The sequence below is a fragment of the Myxine glutinosa genome, chromosome 6, assembly GCF_964187855.1.
Source record: "Myxine glutinosa chromosome 6, kmMyxGlut1.1, whole genome shotgun sequence".
Classification (NCBI taxonomy): domain Eukaryota; kingdom Metazoa; phylum Chordata; class Myxini; order Myxiniformes; family Myxinidae; genus Myxine; species Myxine glutinosa.
Genome location: NC_136266.1, coordinates 38783194 through 38802721, shown reverse-complemented (window position 1 = coordinate 38802721; position 19528 = coordinate 38783194). Strand labels below are relative to the sequence as shown.

At 42.9% G+C, this 19528-nt stretch overlaps 1 protein-coding gene across 30 annotated transcripts in view; it reads left to right on the top strand.

Moving 5' to 3' along the window:
• The window catches only part of LOC137429699 (transcription factor 12-like), a 386392-nt gene that overhangs the window by 327291 nt on the left and 39573 nt on the right, over positions 1 to 19528 (top strand). For 16 of the 30 annotated variants that reach the window (XM_078779753.1, XM_078779765.1, XM_078779766.1 and 13 more), the window contains 3 exons: positions 2975 to 3122; positions 4766 to 4833; positions 12479 to 12560. In XM_078779753.1, coding sequence (XP_078635879.1) covers positions 2975 to 3122; positions 4766 to 4833; positions 12479 to 12560 — 298 coding nt within the window. Of the gene's footprint in view, positions 1 to 2974; positions 3123 to 4765; positions 4834 to 9923; positions 9981 to 12478; positions 12561 to 19528 lie in introns of all 30 variants that reach the window. The other 14 variants (XM_078779763.1, XM_078779756.1, XM_078779748.1 and 11 more) reach the window with 1 other exon arrangement.

Genomic DNA, 19528 nt, shown 5'->3' with positions numbered 1-19528 from the left:
TGATTTTAATTATACAATTAATCAATCAATTATTGTACACCTCTCCCTCCCAATGCAGTCTCTATGAGCTGCACTGCGGTATTGTCGGGCGCCAGAGGCGCCCCAGCAATGCCGCGCTGTAGGATATTTAATTATTTGGCATGGGGGCGGTGTACTTTGAATGTATCTGTACTTGTTGCCTTTATTATTCCTCAATGGTCATCTTAGAAGCTACTCCTTTGAGTTATAGATGCCATCTGCCAAAATTTGTGGTTGGGTTCGAATTGCGGCATCTTATTGTCGGATTTATCTATTTTCAAGTCAACAGGTTGTGCATTCAAGCCAAAGTGAGGTTAGGTCATCAGCATGTCTGTGTAGGAGGGATGTTTCCTCACGTTGGGGAGGATGAGGATTGTGGGAATGCTTTTGAAGGGAGTTTTGTCACAAAGCAGTGACTCATGTGCGCACAACCCAATTTGATCGTGATGTTGTTGGTTGATACATTTGCTAATGCATCAAAACCTGCTTTTGGTCACACCGTCTATGGTACTTTGCAATTGTGAAGGTATATAACAGGCCACATGACCAACATTTTTAGCCTTTCAACACTAAGTCGCACATTACATTTTACAAACTATAACGACAATCGGTGGAGCTCGTACCTCCCACTGATAGGCTGGATCTGTATCTGGGCCTTAAACAAAACCTAATCGGCTTTTTTTTTGTCACCTAACCAAGTCATTCACCAAGTTTTGTCATAATCCGTCCACAACAATTTGAAATATGCTATTTATCGTTTTTGCCCTCATCTCTCAATTGTGAAGAATCATTTTTAGCTCACCTGGAACGAAGTTCAGGGGAGCATATGCGATGATGCGTAGTCCGTCTGTCAGTCCGTCCGTAAACACTTGAAACGTCTTCTCCGAAACCGCTTATGGGATTGTGACCAAACTTGGCACAAATTATATTTGGTGTGTTGTGACTAAAGTTTGTTCACGGCATTAAAAAAAATCGAGGTCGAAGGGAGTTTACTGAGGGTCAAAGTGGATCCAGGTTTGACCCCCCAAAATAGGTATTTGCTTTTTTCTCAGAACCTACACACACAATTTCGATGAAACTTCACCACAACCTTCACCATCCGTGACTTACCAATGTTTGTTCAAGGCATTGGGAAAATTGAGGTCTGAGGAGGTACACGGGGTGAGAGGGGGAGTTACCCCCAAAATAGGTATTTTTTGGTTTGTTTAGTCTTATGGTTATGTTAGTATGATTCTACATGCTGCCCTGTCTTCTAGCAACCATTGAAATTGGTTTAAAATGCACTTCATGGCCAAACGTATGTGGACACCCGGACATCACACCCGCATGTGCTCTTTCGAACATCTCATTCCAAAATCATGGGCATTAAAACGGAGTTGGTCCCCCCCTTTGCTGCTATAACAGCCTTCACTCTTCTGGGAAGGCTTTCCACTAGATGTTGCAACATTGCTGCTGGGATTTGCTTCCATTCAGCCACAAGAGCATTAGTGAGGTCGGGCACTGATGTTGGGCGATTAGGCCTGGCTCGCAGTCGGCATTCCAATTCATCCCAAAGGTGTTTGATGGGGTTGAGGAGGTCAGGGCTCTGTGCACGCCAGTCAAGTTCTTCCACACCGATCTCGACAAACCATTTCTGTATGGACTTCGCTTTGTGCATGGGGGCATTGTCATGCTGAAACAGGAAGGGGCATTCCCCAAACTGTTGCCACAAAGTTGGAAGCATAAAATCGTCTAGAATGTCATTGTATGCTGTAGTGTTCAGATTTCCCTTAACTGGAACTAAGGGGCTTAGCCCGAACCATGAAAAACAGCCCCAGACCATTATTCCTCCTCCACCAAAGGTTACAGTTGGCACTATGCATTTGGGCAGGTAGCATTCTCCTGGCATCTGCCAAACCCAGATTCGTCCGTCGGACTGCCAGATGGTGAAGCATGATTCATCACTCCAGATAACGCATTTCCACTGCTCCAGAGTCCAATGACGGCGAGCTTTTTACCACTCCAGTCGATGCTTGGCATTGCGCATGGTGATCTTAGTCTTGTGTGCGGCTGCTCGGCCATGGAAGCCCATTTCATGAAGCTCCCGACTAACAGTTGTTGTGCTGACGTTGCTTCCAGAGGCAGTTTGGAACTCGGTAGTGAGTGTTGCAACCGAGCACAGACACTTTTTACGCGCTTCAGCACTCGGCAGTCCCGTTCTGTGAGCTTGTGTGGCCTATCACTTTGCGGCTGAGCTATTATTGCTCTTCGACGTTTCCACTTCACAATAACAGCACTTACAGTCGACTGGGGCAGCTCTTGCAGGGCAGAAATTTGACGGATTGACTTGTTGGAAAGGTGGTATCCTATGACGGTGCCACGTTGAAAGTCACTGACCTCTTCAGTACGGCTCTTCAGTACGGCCCATTCTACTGCCAATGTTTGTCTATAGAGATTGAATGGCTGTGTGCTTGATTATATATACCTGTCAGCAATGGGTGTGGCTGAAACGGCCAAATCCACTAATTAGAAGGGGTGTCCGCATACTTTTGGCCATGCAGTGTACCTTTAGTCGTGCAGTATACTGTTTATTCTACCAGGTGAGCGCCAGGGTTATTGCCCCTTTGTTTAAACTTCTAATATCCAGATCTTCACCAAAATGTAATCAATTCGGCCTTGTCACACAACCAACCTGTCCACCAAGTTTCGTGCAAGTCCTTCCACAACTTTTTGAGATATTTTTCTCAGAGACAGACAAACAACAAAAAGACGGATGCAAATATAATCTCTGTCCACCTTTGATGGCCGAGGTAATAAGTCTGTTTTTTGTTTGGTTTTGTTTTATTACTATTTATCCACTGCTTAAATGTGTGAAAACGTAAATTGGCATTGATGTTTATTGAGTTTTCCTAGCTGAACTTAACGAACATGTTTGTTGGGCTTTGGATGCCGCTGATGCATGCCATATCCTCTGCAGGCCTATAATACAAGGTCGGCTTCTCCCAATGAGCATCCCACAGGCCTTCCTCCTATGTCTACCTTTCATCGGGGTCCACCACCTGATAACAACTATGCTGCAGTTTCATCACGCACACCCTCAGTGAATGGCACTGATGCCGTATTAGGTAAAACAATGGCAATTGATTTTTACTTTATTTCCTAGCCATCGTATTTTATTTTCTTCCTGTTTGATTGTGTCACAGCTTCGTTTTGTTTTGTTTTTTTACTTCGAAGAAGAAGGGTTAGTTTGACAATTCTAATATTGTGTATTTCTGAATACATGGTGACGTCAAAGTAATTTGGTAATTTTTTGCATCTATCAAATTCATTTTTGATCAGTAACATTTGTCAATGCTTTTGGTGGTTTACTCATGCGTTTGAGGTTGCTCTTAGCTTCTCTCATCTTCAGTATAACCATCACCTCACAGTGCCTATGTCAACACAGGATTTTCGATGAACATTTATCCCATTTGACCCCCCCTGTGACATCATCATACATAAACGCAGTCTCCAGACATGTTTATCATTTCGTACATGAAATTGACGTTGCATAATTTCTGAACAAGGGGACAAAGATATAAAATGTCATAGCCCCCGTGGATTTAGTAATTTTACTGTACCAACTTAAAGGCCGCCAGTCGGCCATCTTGGTCAGATTACAAAATCATTATTAAATTACAAAAAGTCATTACAAAACAAAATCTTCTACATATGTATACTCTCATGTATCCAAGTTTGAACAAAATTGGTCCGTGCATCTCTGAGAAATGGTTGGGGACACGTTTTAATGAACAAAATGGCCACCAGTTGGCCATCTTGGATATGATCTCAAAAAGAAATGATGTGCTTATGTAAGCCATCATTCGTTATCTGTGTGCCAAGTTCGAATACGATCGGTAAATGCTTGTCCGAGAAATGGATGAAAACATGTTTAATATCGGGTTTTTTACAACTAAAATGGCCGCCAGTCTACCAGTCGGCCATCTTTGATCAAATCACAAAATAAAGTAAGTTGCACATGTATGCCATCATATACCATGCTTGTGCTAATTTTGAACAAAATCGGACCATGAAAGTTCAAGAAATTGATAGGGACACGTTTCAGTAACAAAATGGACGCCAGTCAACCATCTTAGATCGGATCTCGAAAGGAAATGACGGCCATATGTAAACCATCATTTATTATCTGGGTGCCAAGTTTTAACTAGATCAGTAAATGCATGTCCGAGAAATGGTTTAGGACGTGTTCAACATCTGTTTTTTTACAACTACGAGTAAAATGGCCGCGAGTCGGCCAGCTTCGATCGCATCGCAAAACAAAATGATGTGCACATATTTACCACCATGCATTGTCTTTGTGCCAAGTATGAACAAAATCGCTCCCTATATGTCCGATATATGGTTGCAGAATGATGCACGGATGGACGGACAAGACCAAATCCATAAGCCCCCATTTTGGACTAAGTCTGTAACATTTTGTATGTTTTATGTGTCCGTTTATGTTTTTTTGTGATTAATGTTAGCTCTTACACGCGCCTCGATCTTGTATACAAAAAATATATAAAAAGTCCAACGGGGGCTAATGATTTTATTCACATGAAATAAGTAGACAAAATGCTTGAAGGAGGGGTGGGTGTAAATTATGTCTTGGAAATGCTTGCCCTTATGAAGAGCACGTTGCAAGGTTAATAACACCCTATGCAAGAATACCTTCAACATCCTGGCCTTGATAACAGAAAACGTTGGACATTGTTTTTTTTGTTTGCAGCGACCAGAAGCGCCATCACAAGTGGGCCGTCTCAAACGGGTGACGCTCTTGGAAAGGCACTGGCTTCGGTAGGTTTTTGGCAAAACGTTCGCTTTCAGTAACGCCACTTGGTACTTTAACTACAGCCCAACTTTAGAGGGCAGAGTGTGGCGACTTTTGTTTAGCACTCACCAGTACAGTTTGCAGCTTGCTTGCCTCAACCACCCCCAGGTTCTACGCAATTGCATCGATTTAACACGCCGTGTCGTGTTTCTGCATTATTTGTTTGAAAGTCAGATAGTCTTTGTACAAAGGCCTATCTCGTCATTCATTTGTGCATGAACAGATTGTGTTTCACGCTGCATACTGCAGCACAACAGTTTCTTTTTCTCTTACACAATGTGAAGCAAATCTCTCTGGATGGAGACATTTGTCTCGGAAGTCGAGCATAGTGAAACTATTTAGCACACTGCCGTGGAATGGGAAAAGCACACATTCGTTTAGATCAGTGAAATTGGTCCAGCTAATGATTGCGAAAGATGATGGGAATATTGCCTGTGATTGATGCTGTGAAGAGGAACAGGTTGAGATGGTTTGGTCATGTATTGAGGAAGGATGAAAGTGACTGGTTGAGAAGAGTGATGGAAGTTAATGTAGAAGGAAGTAGAGGACGGGGAAGACCGAGAAAGACTTGGCTAAAGATGGTGGAAGAAGAAATGCGGGCAAGGGGGTTAACAAGGGGAGATGCAGAAAATAGGGCAAAATGGAGAAGATTGTCATGGGGACCGCAAGGCTAACCCCCGCTCTAGCAGGGAACATGGCCTTAAAATGCATGTTGTTTGTTGTTGTAATGACTCGTGTTTTGGGGAAGGTATTTCAGGTATGACAAAAGTCAAACTCCTAATCAGTACCTCCATGTCTTGTGGAAGGCAAGAGACAATGTTGTGTGTGTGTGTGTGTGTGTGTGTGTGTGTGTGTGTGTGTGTGTGTGTGTGTGTGTGTGTGTGTGTGTGTGTGTGTGTGTGTGTGTGTCTGAGTGTGTGTGTGTGTGTGTGTGTGTGTGTCTGAGTGACTGAGACTGAGACTGACGTCGGCTTAATAGTTAAGGTAGCTGACTGGAGATCTCAGGGTCCTGAGTTTGAGCCCCTGTCATGCCATTGAATTAACACCAGGTGAGTTGACTCAGCATGTCACCCTCCGAGTTTGGCAAAATGAGTACCAGATGACCGAGTCATTTGAGTATCTTGCGTCGGAGTGGCGACCAGTCCAGGATTATGCCCAATAGCCAAGGAAACTGCTCCGGCAGTCCTATGCAACTGAAGATGCAAAAATGGCATGGAAAAGAATGGGAATGTATGTATGTATGTATGTATGTATGTATGTATGTATGTATACATATACATTGTATTCAAAAAGTATTCAGACCCCTTCACTTTTTTCACATTTTGTTATGTTGCAGCCTCATGCTGAAATCGTTTAAATTCATTTTTCCCCCATAAATCTACACTCATTACCCCATAATGACAAAGAGAAAACAGGATTTTAGAATGTTTTGCAAATTTATTAAAAAGAAAAAACTGAAATATCAAATTGATATAAGTATTCATACCCTTTGCTATGACACTTGAAATTTAGCTCAGGTGCCTCCCATTTCTCTTGATCATCTTTGAGATGTTTCTACACCTTGATTGGAGTCCACCTGTGGTAAATTCAATTGATTGGACATGATTTTGAAAGGCACACACCTGTCTATATAAGGTCTCACAGCTGACAATGCAGATCAGAGCAAAAACCAAGCCATGAGGTCGAAGGAACTGCCTGCAGAGCTCAGAGACAGGATTGTGTCGAGGCACAGATCTGCAGAAGCCTACAAAAAAATCTCTGCTGCATTGAAGGTTCCCAAGAGCACAGCGGCCTCCAAATTCTTAAATGGAAGAAGTTTGGAACAACCAAGACTCTTCCTAGAGCTGGTCGCTCGGCCAAACTGAGCAATCGGGGGAGAAGGGCCTTGGTAAGAGAGGTGACCAAGAACCCGATGGTCACTCTGGCTGAGCGCCAGAGATCCTGTGTGGAGATGGGAGAAACCTCCAGAAGGACAACCATCACTGCAACACTCCACCGATCTGGGCTTTATGGCAGAGTGGCCAGATGGAAGCCTCTCCTCAGTGAAAGACACATGAAAGCCCGCTCGGAGTTTGCAAAAAAGCACCTAAAGGACTCTCAGACTGTGAGAAAGAAGATTCTGTGGTCTGATGAAACCAAGATTGAACTGTTTGGCTGCAATTCTAAGCGTCATGTCTGGAGGAAACCAGGCACCGCTCATCACCTGCCCAATACCATCCCAGCGGTGAAGCATGGTGGTGGCAGCATCATGCTGCGGGGGTGTTTTTCAGCAGCAGGGACTGGGGGGCTGGTCAGGGTTGAGGGAACAATGAACGGAGCAAAGTACAGAGATGAAACAGAGCCTGAAAACCTGAAACAGAGCGCTCAGGACCTCAGACTGGGCCAAAGGTTCACCTTCCATCAGGACAATGACCCTAAGCACACAGCCAAGACAACACAGGAGTGGCTTAGGGACAACTCTGTGAAGGTCCTTGAGTGGCCCAGCCAGAGCCCTGACTTGAACCCAATCGAACATCTCTGGAGAGACCTGAAAATGGCTGTCCACCAACGGTCCCCATCCAACCTGACAGAGCTTGAGAGGATCTGCAGAGAAGAATGGCAGAAAATTCCCAAATCCAGGTGTGCAAAGCTTGTCGCGTCATACCCAAGAAGACTCGAGGCTGTAATCGCTGCCAAAGGTGCTTCAACTAAGTACTGAGTTAAGGGTCTGAATACTTATGTCAATGTGGTATTTCAGTTTTTTCTTTTTTATAAATTTGCAAAACTTTCTGAAGTCCTATTTTGTCTTTGTCATTATGGGGTATTGAGTGCAGATTGATGAGGGAAAAAATGAATTTAAACGATTTCAGCATAAGGCTGCAACATAACAAAATGTGAAAAATGTGAAGGGGTCTCAATACTTTCTAAATGCACTGTATATGTATGTTACTCCTCTCTCCTGTTAAGCGTTTATTACCTGCGTGCACCGTAGATGGACGTAGGTTATGTTTTCACCCCTGTCTGTCTGTCTGTCTGTTTGTCTGTCTGGCTGTGAACAGGGTATCTCAAAAGGTTGTGGATGGATTCGGATGAACCTCGGTGGAGACTTGGGTGTGCGACAAGGATGAATCGATTTGATTCCTTTGAAGATCCGAATTCGGATACAGGAATTTTTTAGTGGTTCTTCACCATTCAGAGATGGCACCCAAAATCAATGTAGTTTGATATTTAAAAAAGGTGTGGACGAGTTATGACAAAACTAGGTGGATGAGTTGGTTATGTGACAATAACTTTTCTTTTCCAGTATATTGGTCGGTTGCGTTTGTTATTCTGTCTGTTTGTTATTCTGTCAAAGGTCAACTCAAGGTCAAACTTCCAAAATCATCAATTTTCATTTGAGAAATCATCAATTTTCATCCGATTGACGAGCCAATTGAACAGCATTTGAATATTGAATCATTAAATTTGGAAACCAACTATTTTTGAGATCAAAAGGTCAAAGGTCAACTCAAGGTCAAACTTCCCAAATCGTCAATTTTCATCTGAAAAACCGTCAATTTTCATCCGATTGACTTGGAAGTTGAACAGCATTTGCACATTGAGTCACTAAATTGGGAAACAATTTTTCAGGTCAAAAGGTCAAACTCACTCAATGTCAAACTTCCAAAATCATCAATTTTCATCTAAAAATCATAACTTTTCATCCTATTGACCCAAGCTATGATCAACATCGTCAATTCACTATTGGGAGATCGGGTCAAAAACTATATATAGCAGGATATCTCAAAAAGTTGTGGACGGATTTGGACGAAACTTTGTGGAGAGGTTGTGTGTGTGACAAGGAAGAATTGGTTCCATTTTGGTGAAGATCCAGATCAGGATCCGGCTCGTAGAATCTTTAAAGTGATTCTTCACCATTGAGTGATTGAGCTAAAACCGATACATAGCACGATATCTCAAAAGGTTATGGACAGATTTGGACGAAACTTGGTGGACCAGTTGGGCGTGTGAGAAGGACAAATCGATTCGATTTTGGTGAAGATCTGAATATGGATTTGGATACGAGAATTATTTAATAACTAAGTGATTCTTCACCATTGAGAGATCGGGTGAAAAGATATATATATCATGATATTTTAAAAAGTTATGGACGAGTTATGACAAAACCTGGTGGACGAGTTCGTTTGTTGCCGATAACAAAGCGATTCGATTTTGGTTCAGGTCCGAATCCAGATTCGGCCTATCAGTCGGATACAAAACATAAACTGTTCAGCCTAGCGGAGGTATGCGCTCAACCGAGTGCCGTTATTGTTTTGTTTGTTTTCACCGCTTAGCAAGCTCCATGTACGTCTTATTACATTCTCTTTTCCAAACGAATTCCCCTTCCATGGTTGGACACAAATGTAGAACTCAAACCTTGAACCTTTCCATCAAACCCCTCAGCCTTGTTCTCCATGCGAGGAAGCCTGCTTTTGCTGGAATGTTCTAATTTGCCTTAAAAACATAAGAAACGTGACTTGAAATGATGTGTAAATATACAACTAGCTGGGATTTTCTTTTCCTGTGTGCTCGTTTGCCTCAAGTCTGCATATGTACTTTGTGCTTTCTACCGAAGGGATGGAATGCATTTGGCAAGGTCCCAAGCATTCGGGATGCTGGTTGATTCTCGGCCAACGAGCCATGGCCTAAACATGGCAGTTATTGCCTCAGGCTTCTGGAGAACTGCCAGAGTTCTTAGGGTCCTGAGTGGGGGTGCAGGGGGAGGGCGGACGAGGATGGAGAGGAGGAAGAGGTGCTGGTGGTGGTGGTGGTGTGTGTGTGTGTGTGTGTTTGTGTGTACGTGCACATACATACACACATAGAAGGTACCCTTGGCCATGGATTTCGGATCTTGCTTTTATGCTGTGAGCTTGATCTGATGTCATGGAACTGCCTCTTGTTGCACTCGGTGGACTTGTTTTTCGTCTTCATCGGGCGGTTGCCCAGCATGAGAGGGCTAGTCCAGGTAGCTTGAGTTGTGGCTATGACTGTGGCCCATTCGACCAAACGCTTCACTGACAGTTCTTGGCATTTGCAGGCGTTCCCTTTCGTCGGCCAAGTTTGCAGAGGGCACTTGGAGCCGAGCAGCACGTTGGTGAGTGAGCAAAGCGTGAGCCTGTTGCTGGCGCTTCCAGTTGGGCTTGGGCCTCGTTTTGACTTGGTCGTACAGAAGTGATGTGTTTCCGATTCAAACTAGCATTCGATATGTGCTTTTGAGGTGCATGTTGCGCACACGTTCATCCAGCATGATTTTGACTTTTGTTTTTTTTCTTTTTTTTCTTTCACTGTCCACAGTGAAATTCATCATCCACAAATTTCTTCCACTGTCTAAACACGAGCTTGCACGCGGCCCACTTATTAAGAGGAACTATGGGAAAAGCATCTTGAACAAGTCTTGAAGACCATCCAGCTGGTGTAAAACTTAGCGTTTGCTACAGTGGCCCAATAAGCTTGCAGTTAATTTAAAGAACACCCATTTGCCTTATTAGGCCACTGTATATGCCTGCGCTCTCTGCAATCGCTGTGTACAAAATTGATCTCGCCACGTTTGCCAAAACAAACTTTATTAACAGGCTATTCCGGAAGCACAATCGGTTGCTGTGGCATTTGTGTTGTTCATGCAGAAAAGTTTCCCTGTTAACCCGATTGTTTTTGCTAACTCGTTGCCAATAGCCGTTGGCTGCCTCTTCGATGTCATTTTTACTCTGGTGTGCGCAAGTTTTCTCAAAATCTATAAAGCAGGCACTTTATTGGTTGCAACTGCTTTACCAGGACTTCAAAGGCGAGTCCCAAATGGCCACAGTCTCCCTCGGTGATAAGCAAAGGCAGGTTTTTTTTGTAAATGGGCAGTCCTGGTGCTTGAAAGGAAACCTTTGAATTTTCTTGGAAGTTGTGCTTCGCTGTGATGTATCAAGACCCAGATCCCAAGTGAAGTGCTCATACTTCCGAAGCGATTTTTCAAATTCAGTCAAAGCAGCCGTGGACTGTCGTAACGAAAGGGCACTGTAAGAAGCCATATAATTTCGTACGAACTATTAGTGCACTGAAGAGGACACAATTCATTCCCTTCCATCATGTCTGCCTTGCTCTCTTCCTCTTGTCATCTGCCTTCATCCAAAAATGAAAGTTCGTTGCTCGAGTGCGGATGGTATGAAAGTTCTCTATGGCTGAGTGCAGGTAGCATGGGGGATAGAATGCAAGTTTTGAGCCTCAACGCCGCAATCAGAAAGTATAAAGTGTATTCTCTTCCCGCATTGCACTATTTTATCATGCCGCTTCTTTGTTCGGGCCTGTTTTGGAGAGAATTTTGTAAGTCAAGATTCCAGGCTGTGCCGTGATGCTTTCAGTGGGTGAAGATTGAGCAGCTGTGTTTGCAAGGCCTCCTGAAATGGCTCTGCTTTTCGTTATCCCACCACTATGGGCGCCCACTTTCTGCCTTTGATGGTTTCAATGACTTAGCAAGGAAAGTGAAATGGAGGATAGGAGGGAGGGGAAGAGGGTTGGGAAAGTGGACCATGAACAGATGCAAGAGAATTGAGAAATTCGCTGAAAGCATCTGATGCCAGATAGCGTGTGGGCCGAGATTTCTGGAAGCATTGACTATGTGCCTCGGTTTTCTCTTCTTTATTTGCCATTAATGGATTTGGTTGCTGCAGCTCTTGCACGGCTTTCTTGAAATGTTTTCGCTGCAAGCAAAGAAGTGCTTGTATATATAACTGCTCTCAAACCCATGACCAGTTCAATGCCAATTAAAATTCCCTTTTATCTCGATCCAGTAAAGCCTGCACCGGGGTGCGCATTTCTAAAAGTGGTTGTTATGTTCATAAACCAGCACCAAAGCTCATTTTGTTTGTTTCTCAAAGACACAATCCTAAATTAACTCGGACAACGTGTTGATGAAGCGTTTGTATTTTACATGGGCCTACGCTGCCATCGTTCTTGGTTGAGGCTTTTAGAAATGTGCAGTTGCTATGGAAACTTTGTCCCGATTGTTCATGCCAAGTGTACTCGACATGGTTTTATTTATTTATTTGTTTAACTGTCCTTCCTTCGTTTCTCAATTGCTACCTTCATCGTTCATCTGAAGTCGCTTTAACTTGCTCCATTCTCACGTTCGTCTGTGCTGGCCTACCTAGTGCACAATTGAGAGTGGTGTGTTGATTTGAACGGCTGCACCAGTGTGGGGAGGGCAAATGCTGTTTTTAGGGGAGGGGGGCATCTCTTGCAATGGGGTAAAGTTTACAGACAATTAAGGCTCCTTGCGTGGTGATTATTGTGCCCTCCTGACCCTTTGTGTGTAGGTTCAGGGTTGAGCCGTGTTTCCATGTGTCGCGCCATGCCACATGTGCCACTATTACATTTAGCGATGCCATTTCCATGCTTTTCTCAAACAATGCAAATGGTTTCCAAATCCTTCATCTCCTCCCACCCCCTAATCAAATCAAGGTGCACTATGGACTATTGATCACTGCAAAAAATAAAAACCTCATTTGTTACTGATGAGAAGGAGGTAATAGACAATCCTTGTGAAGTCGGACAACCAGCAATCATCTTTGTGTTGTTCTTCCATTTACCCTTCCTCCAACCCACCAGATATATTCTCCTGATCACACCAACAACAGCTTCTCCTCAAATGCATCCACACCCGTGGATTCCCCGCCACCTCTTACCACCGGTGAGTTAACATTCCTCACTCATCACCACCTCGCGCTTAAAGACTGTTCATTGTAATTCCAAACAGTCGGGTCGCTGCTAAGCTAACACGTATACTTTGAAGTTCATTTTGCACCAATGTGTGGGTGCAGTCTCTAGTTTAATCTTCCTTGCAAATTTCCGGCCTTTTGATGTTGAATCCGATTCTGCTGGCTGGAATACATAGCTCTTTGGGATGGTTCTTGTGAAACGTATACATTCTCATAGTTCATGAATCGTGTTCCAGTCATTCATTGCCTTAGCCTATCGTATTTGTATTTGATCCACGAGCTGGAACTGCATTTTGGGCATGCCGTTCTTTCCGCTGCCTCCATAACCAACGTCTTTCACTTCAACTGCCAGGTCGGTTAAAAATGCGTCCCGAGAGCATTCCTTGCTTTGACACTTAAAAGTTTTTACACTTGGATGCGTGAGAGGCGGACGGAAGCACATGCTAAAGCTTTCCCAGACCGACCAAAAGTTTAAAAAAATGTTTTAAGTGCATCACGAAGGAAAACTTAACTTTCAAAAGCAACAATACTAGATCCGATCATAATAGAAAATTTCATTTCCTAACGTATGAAAAATTTTCAACATTAAATTGTTATATGTACCTAACGTTGTATGTACAGTATTGAATTGTAGATGCAAGTTGATTGAATTTTCCATTAATTTATCTGGAGGCAGCCATTCTTGTCTTTGGGGGTTTCTGGTGATTTTGTTTTGCCTGTTTAGCATTCCCATCTGAACTGTAGCTGATCCTGATGCTTGGAATCCAGCTTCATATTCCAATTACTTTGTTGATTTGTTCACCATCTACAAATGTCCTTCTTATGTATGCAAGAAAGTCTCCTCATGTCTGACTGACGTCTCCTCATGGTTTTATCCTTAACGTAAATTAAGATAATTCCAGGGTCAACTAACCTCTGCTTTCCCAGGTGACAGCCTCAGATTTTGGTGAAGAAATCTTCAAATTATTTTTACCGTTAAATGACCCAATAAGAAATTTCAGCCCCCAAAACACTGAGGGCTTGGAAGGGGGTTAAAAAACCCTGACAAATTTCTGCCATACTTATTTTTGCACTTTTAATCACGTCTATGTTTTATTATCCCCGCTCTTTATGAAAAAACGGAGGCAGGAGGATATTGTAATCGGTTCCCTCTGTCCGTCCATCACAGTATATCCTTTTAAATGGTTGTGCAGAAATTCACCAAACTTGGTAGTTATGATCACCACATGGCACAAATGTGAAAGAGCAGTATCATTTTTGGCCCCGCCCTTGGGGAGGGTTCAAAAGGTTTAATGCCAAAGAATGCAATTACGGGTGCATTTTAAAACCTTTTAAAAATGATACGTTGTATATGCAATCAACATTGGGGGACGCATGAAATAATTATCGATTTTATGGTTCATGCCCCTTGGGGTGGGGACTTGGGGTCACAGGGGACAAAACGTGAAATCTATTAACTCAAAATTTGATCTTGGGTCATTCGTCATCGAACATTTTGCCATCTTTCAACTTTGCTTAAGCGTGGGGATTTGCGATTTTTTTTTATTTTATTTTTTTTGAACGTAATGTAAATTTTAAGATAATGAACTAATTATAGACATTTTAACATTTGTATGTTTCCGGAGGCATGTTTTCGGATCTTTCCCTATCAGCTTTGCAAGGTCAACAAAGTTTCCGGAAGCATTGTTTTCGCTTTGTCCGTCCGGTTGTCCGTCCATCCGTCTGTGCTTGCGTCCATCTGTGATAGGATTTTGTTGCTGCGATAACTTTAGAACAGCTGAAGGGATCTAAGTCAAACTTGGTACAAGTATGTATAATGATGCAAAGATGAACTGACTAGATTATGGGGTCAAAAGGTCAAAGTTCATGTCAGGCAAAATGTGATACATGACAACAGCTGAAGGGATTTAAATCAACCTTGGTACAAGTATGTACCTGTATAATGATGTAATAATGTGGGCGGAGGCATATCGTTCGACGACGCGACGTCAGAGTGCCGTTCTCGTTCACCATAACTCGACTAAAGGTTGTCTGATTGGAAGAAAATTGCCCTCATTATATAGCCTAGGCCCTAGAGAAAGCCACATTTATGCTAAATTTACATCATACTCCTCCGTGTTAAATCAAGGTCTTACAATATGATGAAGGGAACTCCTAAGAGCATTAAACCACCATTTAGTTTTTTCTCATTTTTCCCACCTATGTTCGAACACTTTCAGAATAAAATTTTGCCTCAATAATGGTAATGCAAAGTAGATGTGGTTGACATAAAATTTTGACCTTGACCTAATTTAAAGGTAATGACCCAATTGTACAAATTCTAACATTTTTCATCAAAATCGACTAAGTTTTGTCGGATTAGACAAAATTGCCTTCTCAAGAGCAAGGAACATTTTAAGTTGATTTACGTCATACCCCTCTGGGTTAAAGGTCAAGTTGTTGCACACCGAGGATTATTAAACCACCATTTAAGTTTTTCTCCTTTATGTCTCCCAATGTTCAAGCTGTATCTCAGAGCCGTCTGGGACTTTCGGAAATGAATTTTGCATAAATAATGGGAAGAAAAGGTTTGTGGGGTTGACATAACTTATTATGACCTAGACCTAATTTTAAGGTTATGACCCAATTATAGACATTTTAACATTTTCACCAAAATCGACTTAGGTTTGTCCGATCAGAACTAAATTGCCCTCTCTCGATAGCCTTGAGAGTTTTCCCTGCATAATCATATATATCCCCATGCTTTTTGAAAAAAAACAGCGGGGATATTGTAATTGGCTCCGTCTGTCTGCCCATCCATCCATCACGTGATCTCCTTCTAAACGGTTGTGTAGAAATTCACCAAACTTGGTAGTTATGATCACCACATAGTAAGAAGGTGCAAGAGCAGAACAATTTCTGTCTCCTCCCTAGGGCGTCAAATGTCAAATACCAAAAAATGCAATTACGGGTACATTAAAAAACATTTTTAATGGAACTTTATGTGTGCAATTAATACTGTGAGACGCAGGAAATATGTAACGATTTTTTTGATTCGGCAACTGCCCAACCACCTCCTCCTCCCCCCCCCCCCATTTCCTGGTTAATGATCCAGGGGGTAGGGATTTAGGGTCACAGGAGTCAAAACAGGGAAATTGACTCAAACTTTAATATTGGGTCATTCGTGGTGAAACTTGTTGCCATCTTTCAACTTTGCTTTAGGTGGGAAGCATGGGGATTCGCTAGCGTGACATCGACTTCTCTCTAGTTTCTAAATTGTCACCTTACTTCCTTGTAATAGATCCAAAATAACATAACATGCATTCATGTACAATGGTGAGTGAATTTTTTGTACTCCAGCCTTCTCTATCACACTTTTGTTCACCCTTCCCGCACTCCATGGTATTCTTATCATTCTTTGCCTGAACCACATCTTAATCGCATTTAAATGTTTCCCTATCAGCTTTACTTCAAGTCCATGTCTAACTAGCATACAATTCCAATTGAAAACACGAATACTTGTACCAAGTAAGTCTTCGTTTTCTTGTTAATGCTCCTGTCAACCCAAATCCTCTTAATCGCCATCATTGATGTTTCTGCCATGGCCAATTGTCTTGTTATTTCATCACTACAGCTATCACTATTTATTACGAGTGCACATTGGTTATTCAACCCGGAAACTATCTGTCTCAATCGATAATTATCTATCAAGGTATATGTCAGTATCTCAATCTTCTGTTTTTTCAATCAGCTTTGTCTTCTTGACATTGATACGAAGCCCCATCGTTTCACCGTCACGTTTCTCGACCAATCCCAATGATGTTGCATCCTTTTTCCCTTGGCAGATCATGCTTGCTCTTTTAATAATTCTCCTTCCGAATATGGCTGCAATCCATTATTTATCACATCAAGGAAAAGCCTTGCGAGCTCGCGGATTGAGGGCACTGATTCTGTGATTTATTTATTTATTGCATGCTTGAGTATCACCTTTCTTCAGTGGAGGTGTGAATATTGATTTCTTCCGGTCTCGTGGTCATATCCATGTGTGCCAGACGAGGTCACACGGTTGATCCATCGATCAAATGCCCGTTCCGCCTGCCTTTTCAAATCGACTCTGGAGGAATATTATCCACACCAGGCATTTTGTTCATCTTCAGTGTCCGAACCGCTCGTCTTATTTCTTACAACCTAATATCAGGTTCCCCCCTCCTACCCAGGTGGGTCCTCAGGTGTTGCTTTACATTTCTTATCCGTGGTCTCTTACAGGGCGTACAAACCCTCGCGTTGAAAAGCGTGATTACAATCTTACAACCTGTGCGGTTTTGGGCCTCAGCTGACACAGATTCTTTTGGTATTCTCCCTTCTGTCCTCGAATCTATACTTTTCTCGCCCCGCCTTTTCCCCATCTCCGACGATGTCGAGTTTGGAGTTACAGATTGTATTGTTAGTTTGCCCTCCATTCATCTTTTCGTCTTGCCTCACTTTAAAGGACGTCCTATTACGCATTTTCTGTAGTCGATAGCTATATCCTCTACACTCGATTATGTTGGCTTCTGGTGAAAAATGTGATTTGATGGTCACTTCGTCTCCCCGTTCTTTTGTGCTGTATTCGGTACTCTGCTCCCAGCAGTCGATCAGGTAAAATAAAACTATTAACTCCCTCCCCCCCCCCCCGTGGTGAAATGTAGTTCATCAGATGACCCTTTCCTTTCCAAGTCCAATACTTGTCCACATACATTTCTGAAAAGTTTCCGAATTTTGCACTCCGTTATCTATCTTAAGATAACAGAGAATCTGGGTATTGCAAATTGATTCTTTTACCGCCCTTACCGTGTCCTCCTCTGTGCGAAATACCTCACCATTCCTACCTAAACACTATTCTTGTTGTTTCTAGGATGAAAGAGTTCGTGTTTAGGAATTGCATTTCATGCTGAGCAAAAGCAGTCCGACCGATACATCAGTTTCGTGCTTTGATGCAGAACGAGGAATTTTGTATTTCCATACTTTGATTTGTTGCCCACATGGCCAAACGGTTGATTATTTCATGCCTCGTGCTGAAATATTAAGCTTTTCAGTCAGAACATGAGTCAGAGCAAGGAATCGTAATAGCTTTTGATTAAATTCTGAAAACTCAAGAGCACAGCTAGAAATAGTAAACGCCTGTCTGCTTTTCATTTGAGGGAAGCGGTTTCCCTTGTTGCATGAGTCGTTGTACCCGATGCCCCCCCCATCTTCGTCCCCCACTCCCAAAGGCCCCTCCAATCTAAACCACCCTCCATGTCCACCACAAAAGCCTCCATCTAAACACGTCATCACATACTCAGCCGGTAGCCTCGAAGAGACTGCAATTTCTGTCGAGAAGGGGTCATGGAGGTCAATGGTGGGGAAAGATAAGATATATTTGAATACAAATATTGTCGTGTTGCTAAAAAAAAATCACAGTATTTGTAATTCTGGTACGCTGGCTTCCGATGCAGTAAGAATTATTTCTCCATCACTTGGAGGTAAACACAGTTGCACTTTCAGAAGTTTCAGAAAGCTCTGCAAATTGTAACCATGTTTGAGCGTTAAATGGGAGGCCCGTGCAATTACAAGGCACACTATGTAAAGGTCAGATGTGGGGCCTTTGAACTTTGGGAAGGGGGAAGGTTATTTTCTTCTTGCATTCTTTTTTTTTCGCTGACCTCTGCTCCTTGTTGTTCATGTTTTGCTTAAAAGCTCCAATTACACGGGAATGTTTGGTGGTTGGTTCAAAATAGCGGGATTTCGGTCAGGCATCGCTGCAGTGGGATTGTTCTCAATAATCACGAGTTAAAAGCTCAAATGAAGCATGTACGCTGTTTTTTTTCTTTTCTTTTTCCGCCTTATCTCTAAATCGGAATTTGCATAAATCATCGTTCTTCAAAGGGACCTCTCCATCATGGAATCAGACAGGCTTCTCCAAAGGGTAGTCTCACTTCAAGGCTCGTGGAAGAGCAAGGTGACTGACATAGGGTTGTTTATGTTGACGAAGATGTTGTTGCAGCCTGAGCATCATGTGGTTGAATGTTAAGCGTTCACCAATTTTTCACACAACCCAAGACCTTTTTATTCTCGTGTAGAAAATCTAGGCTCGTGCGACAGAGGGTATAAAGATTAGACAGTAATAATGAGGCCACTACGTAAGGTTGAGGCAGCAGCCAAACAAATTGTAACATCTGGCTAACCTCAAGACTGAACTTTCAAACTTGTCTCCTTCCTCAAAAAACTGGTGGCGCCATGCTAAGTCTTTCTCTGGAGCATGCTGCCCCTCCATCCCTTCCCTTTCTTCAAGTGGTACCACAGCCGACTCCACTCATGAGAAGGCCGAATGCCTCAATTCTGTGTTTGCTTCCAAATCTTAAGGATTTGGAAGCAAACACAGCATGTACCCACCATACCCAGTCACACCAACATGCTCTTCCCTCTCTGCAGATAGAATCATGAGCTGGTCCTATGCTTGGAATATGTCGTTCAATCCAAGCAAATCTCACTCTGTCTCGCAGAAAAGACAATCTGGCAAACCCTCTGATCTACTTCCTGAACAATCCTCTTGAAGAAGTTCAGTCATTCATACTTTTTGTCCTCACTATCAGCCATTATTTTTCTTGGACAAACCACGTACTGTATGTAAGTTGACCTCCAAAGGTAGTCGCCGGCTGGGCATCCTCCATCATGAAAAGTCCTTCCTTGGCACACCTGAACTCATATCCACCTGCAAGGCCTTCATCCAGAGCTTGATGAAGTACTGCTGTCCCCTCTGGGCTGGCTCCACTGCCTCTCACCTTGCTCAGCTTGGCGCCCTGGAAAGCAAGGCCTTCAAGATCATTGGAATCTCCCACGGTGAAGCTGAATTGATGGGCCATATCACTTTCACATTGCCGACAGGTCGGTGGTCTCTTGTCTTCTCACATCTCCTTTCAAGTCCTCAATTGATGAATTT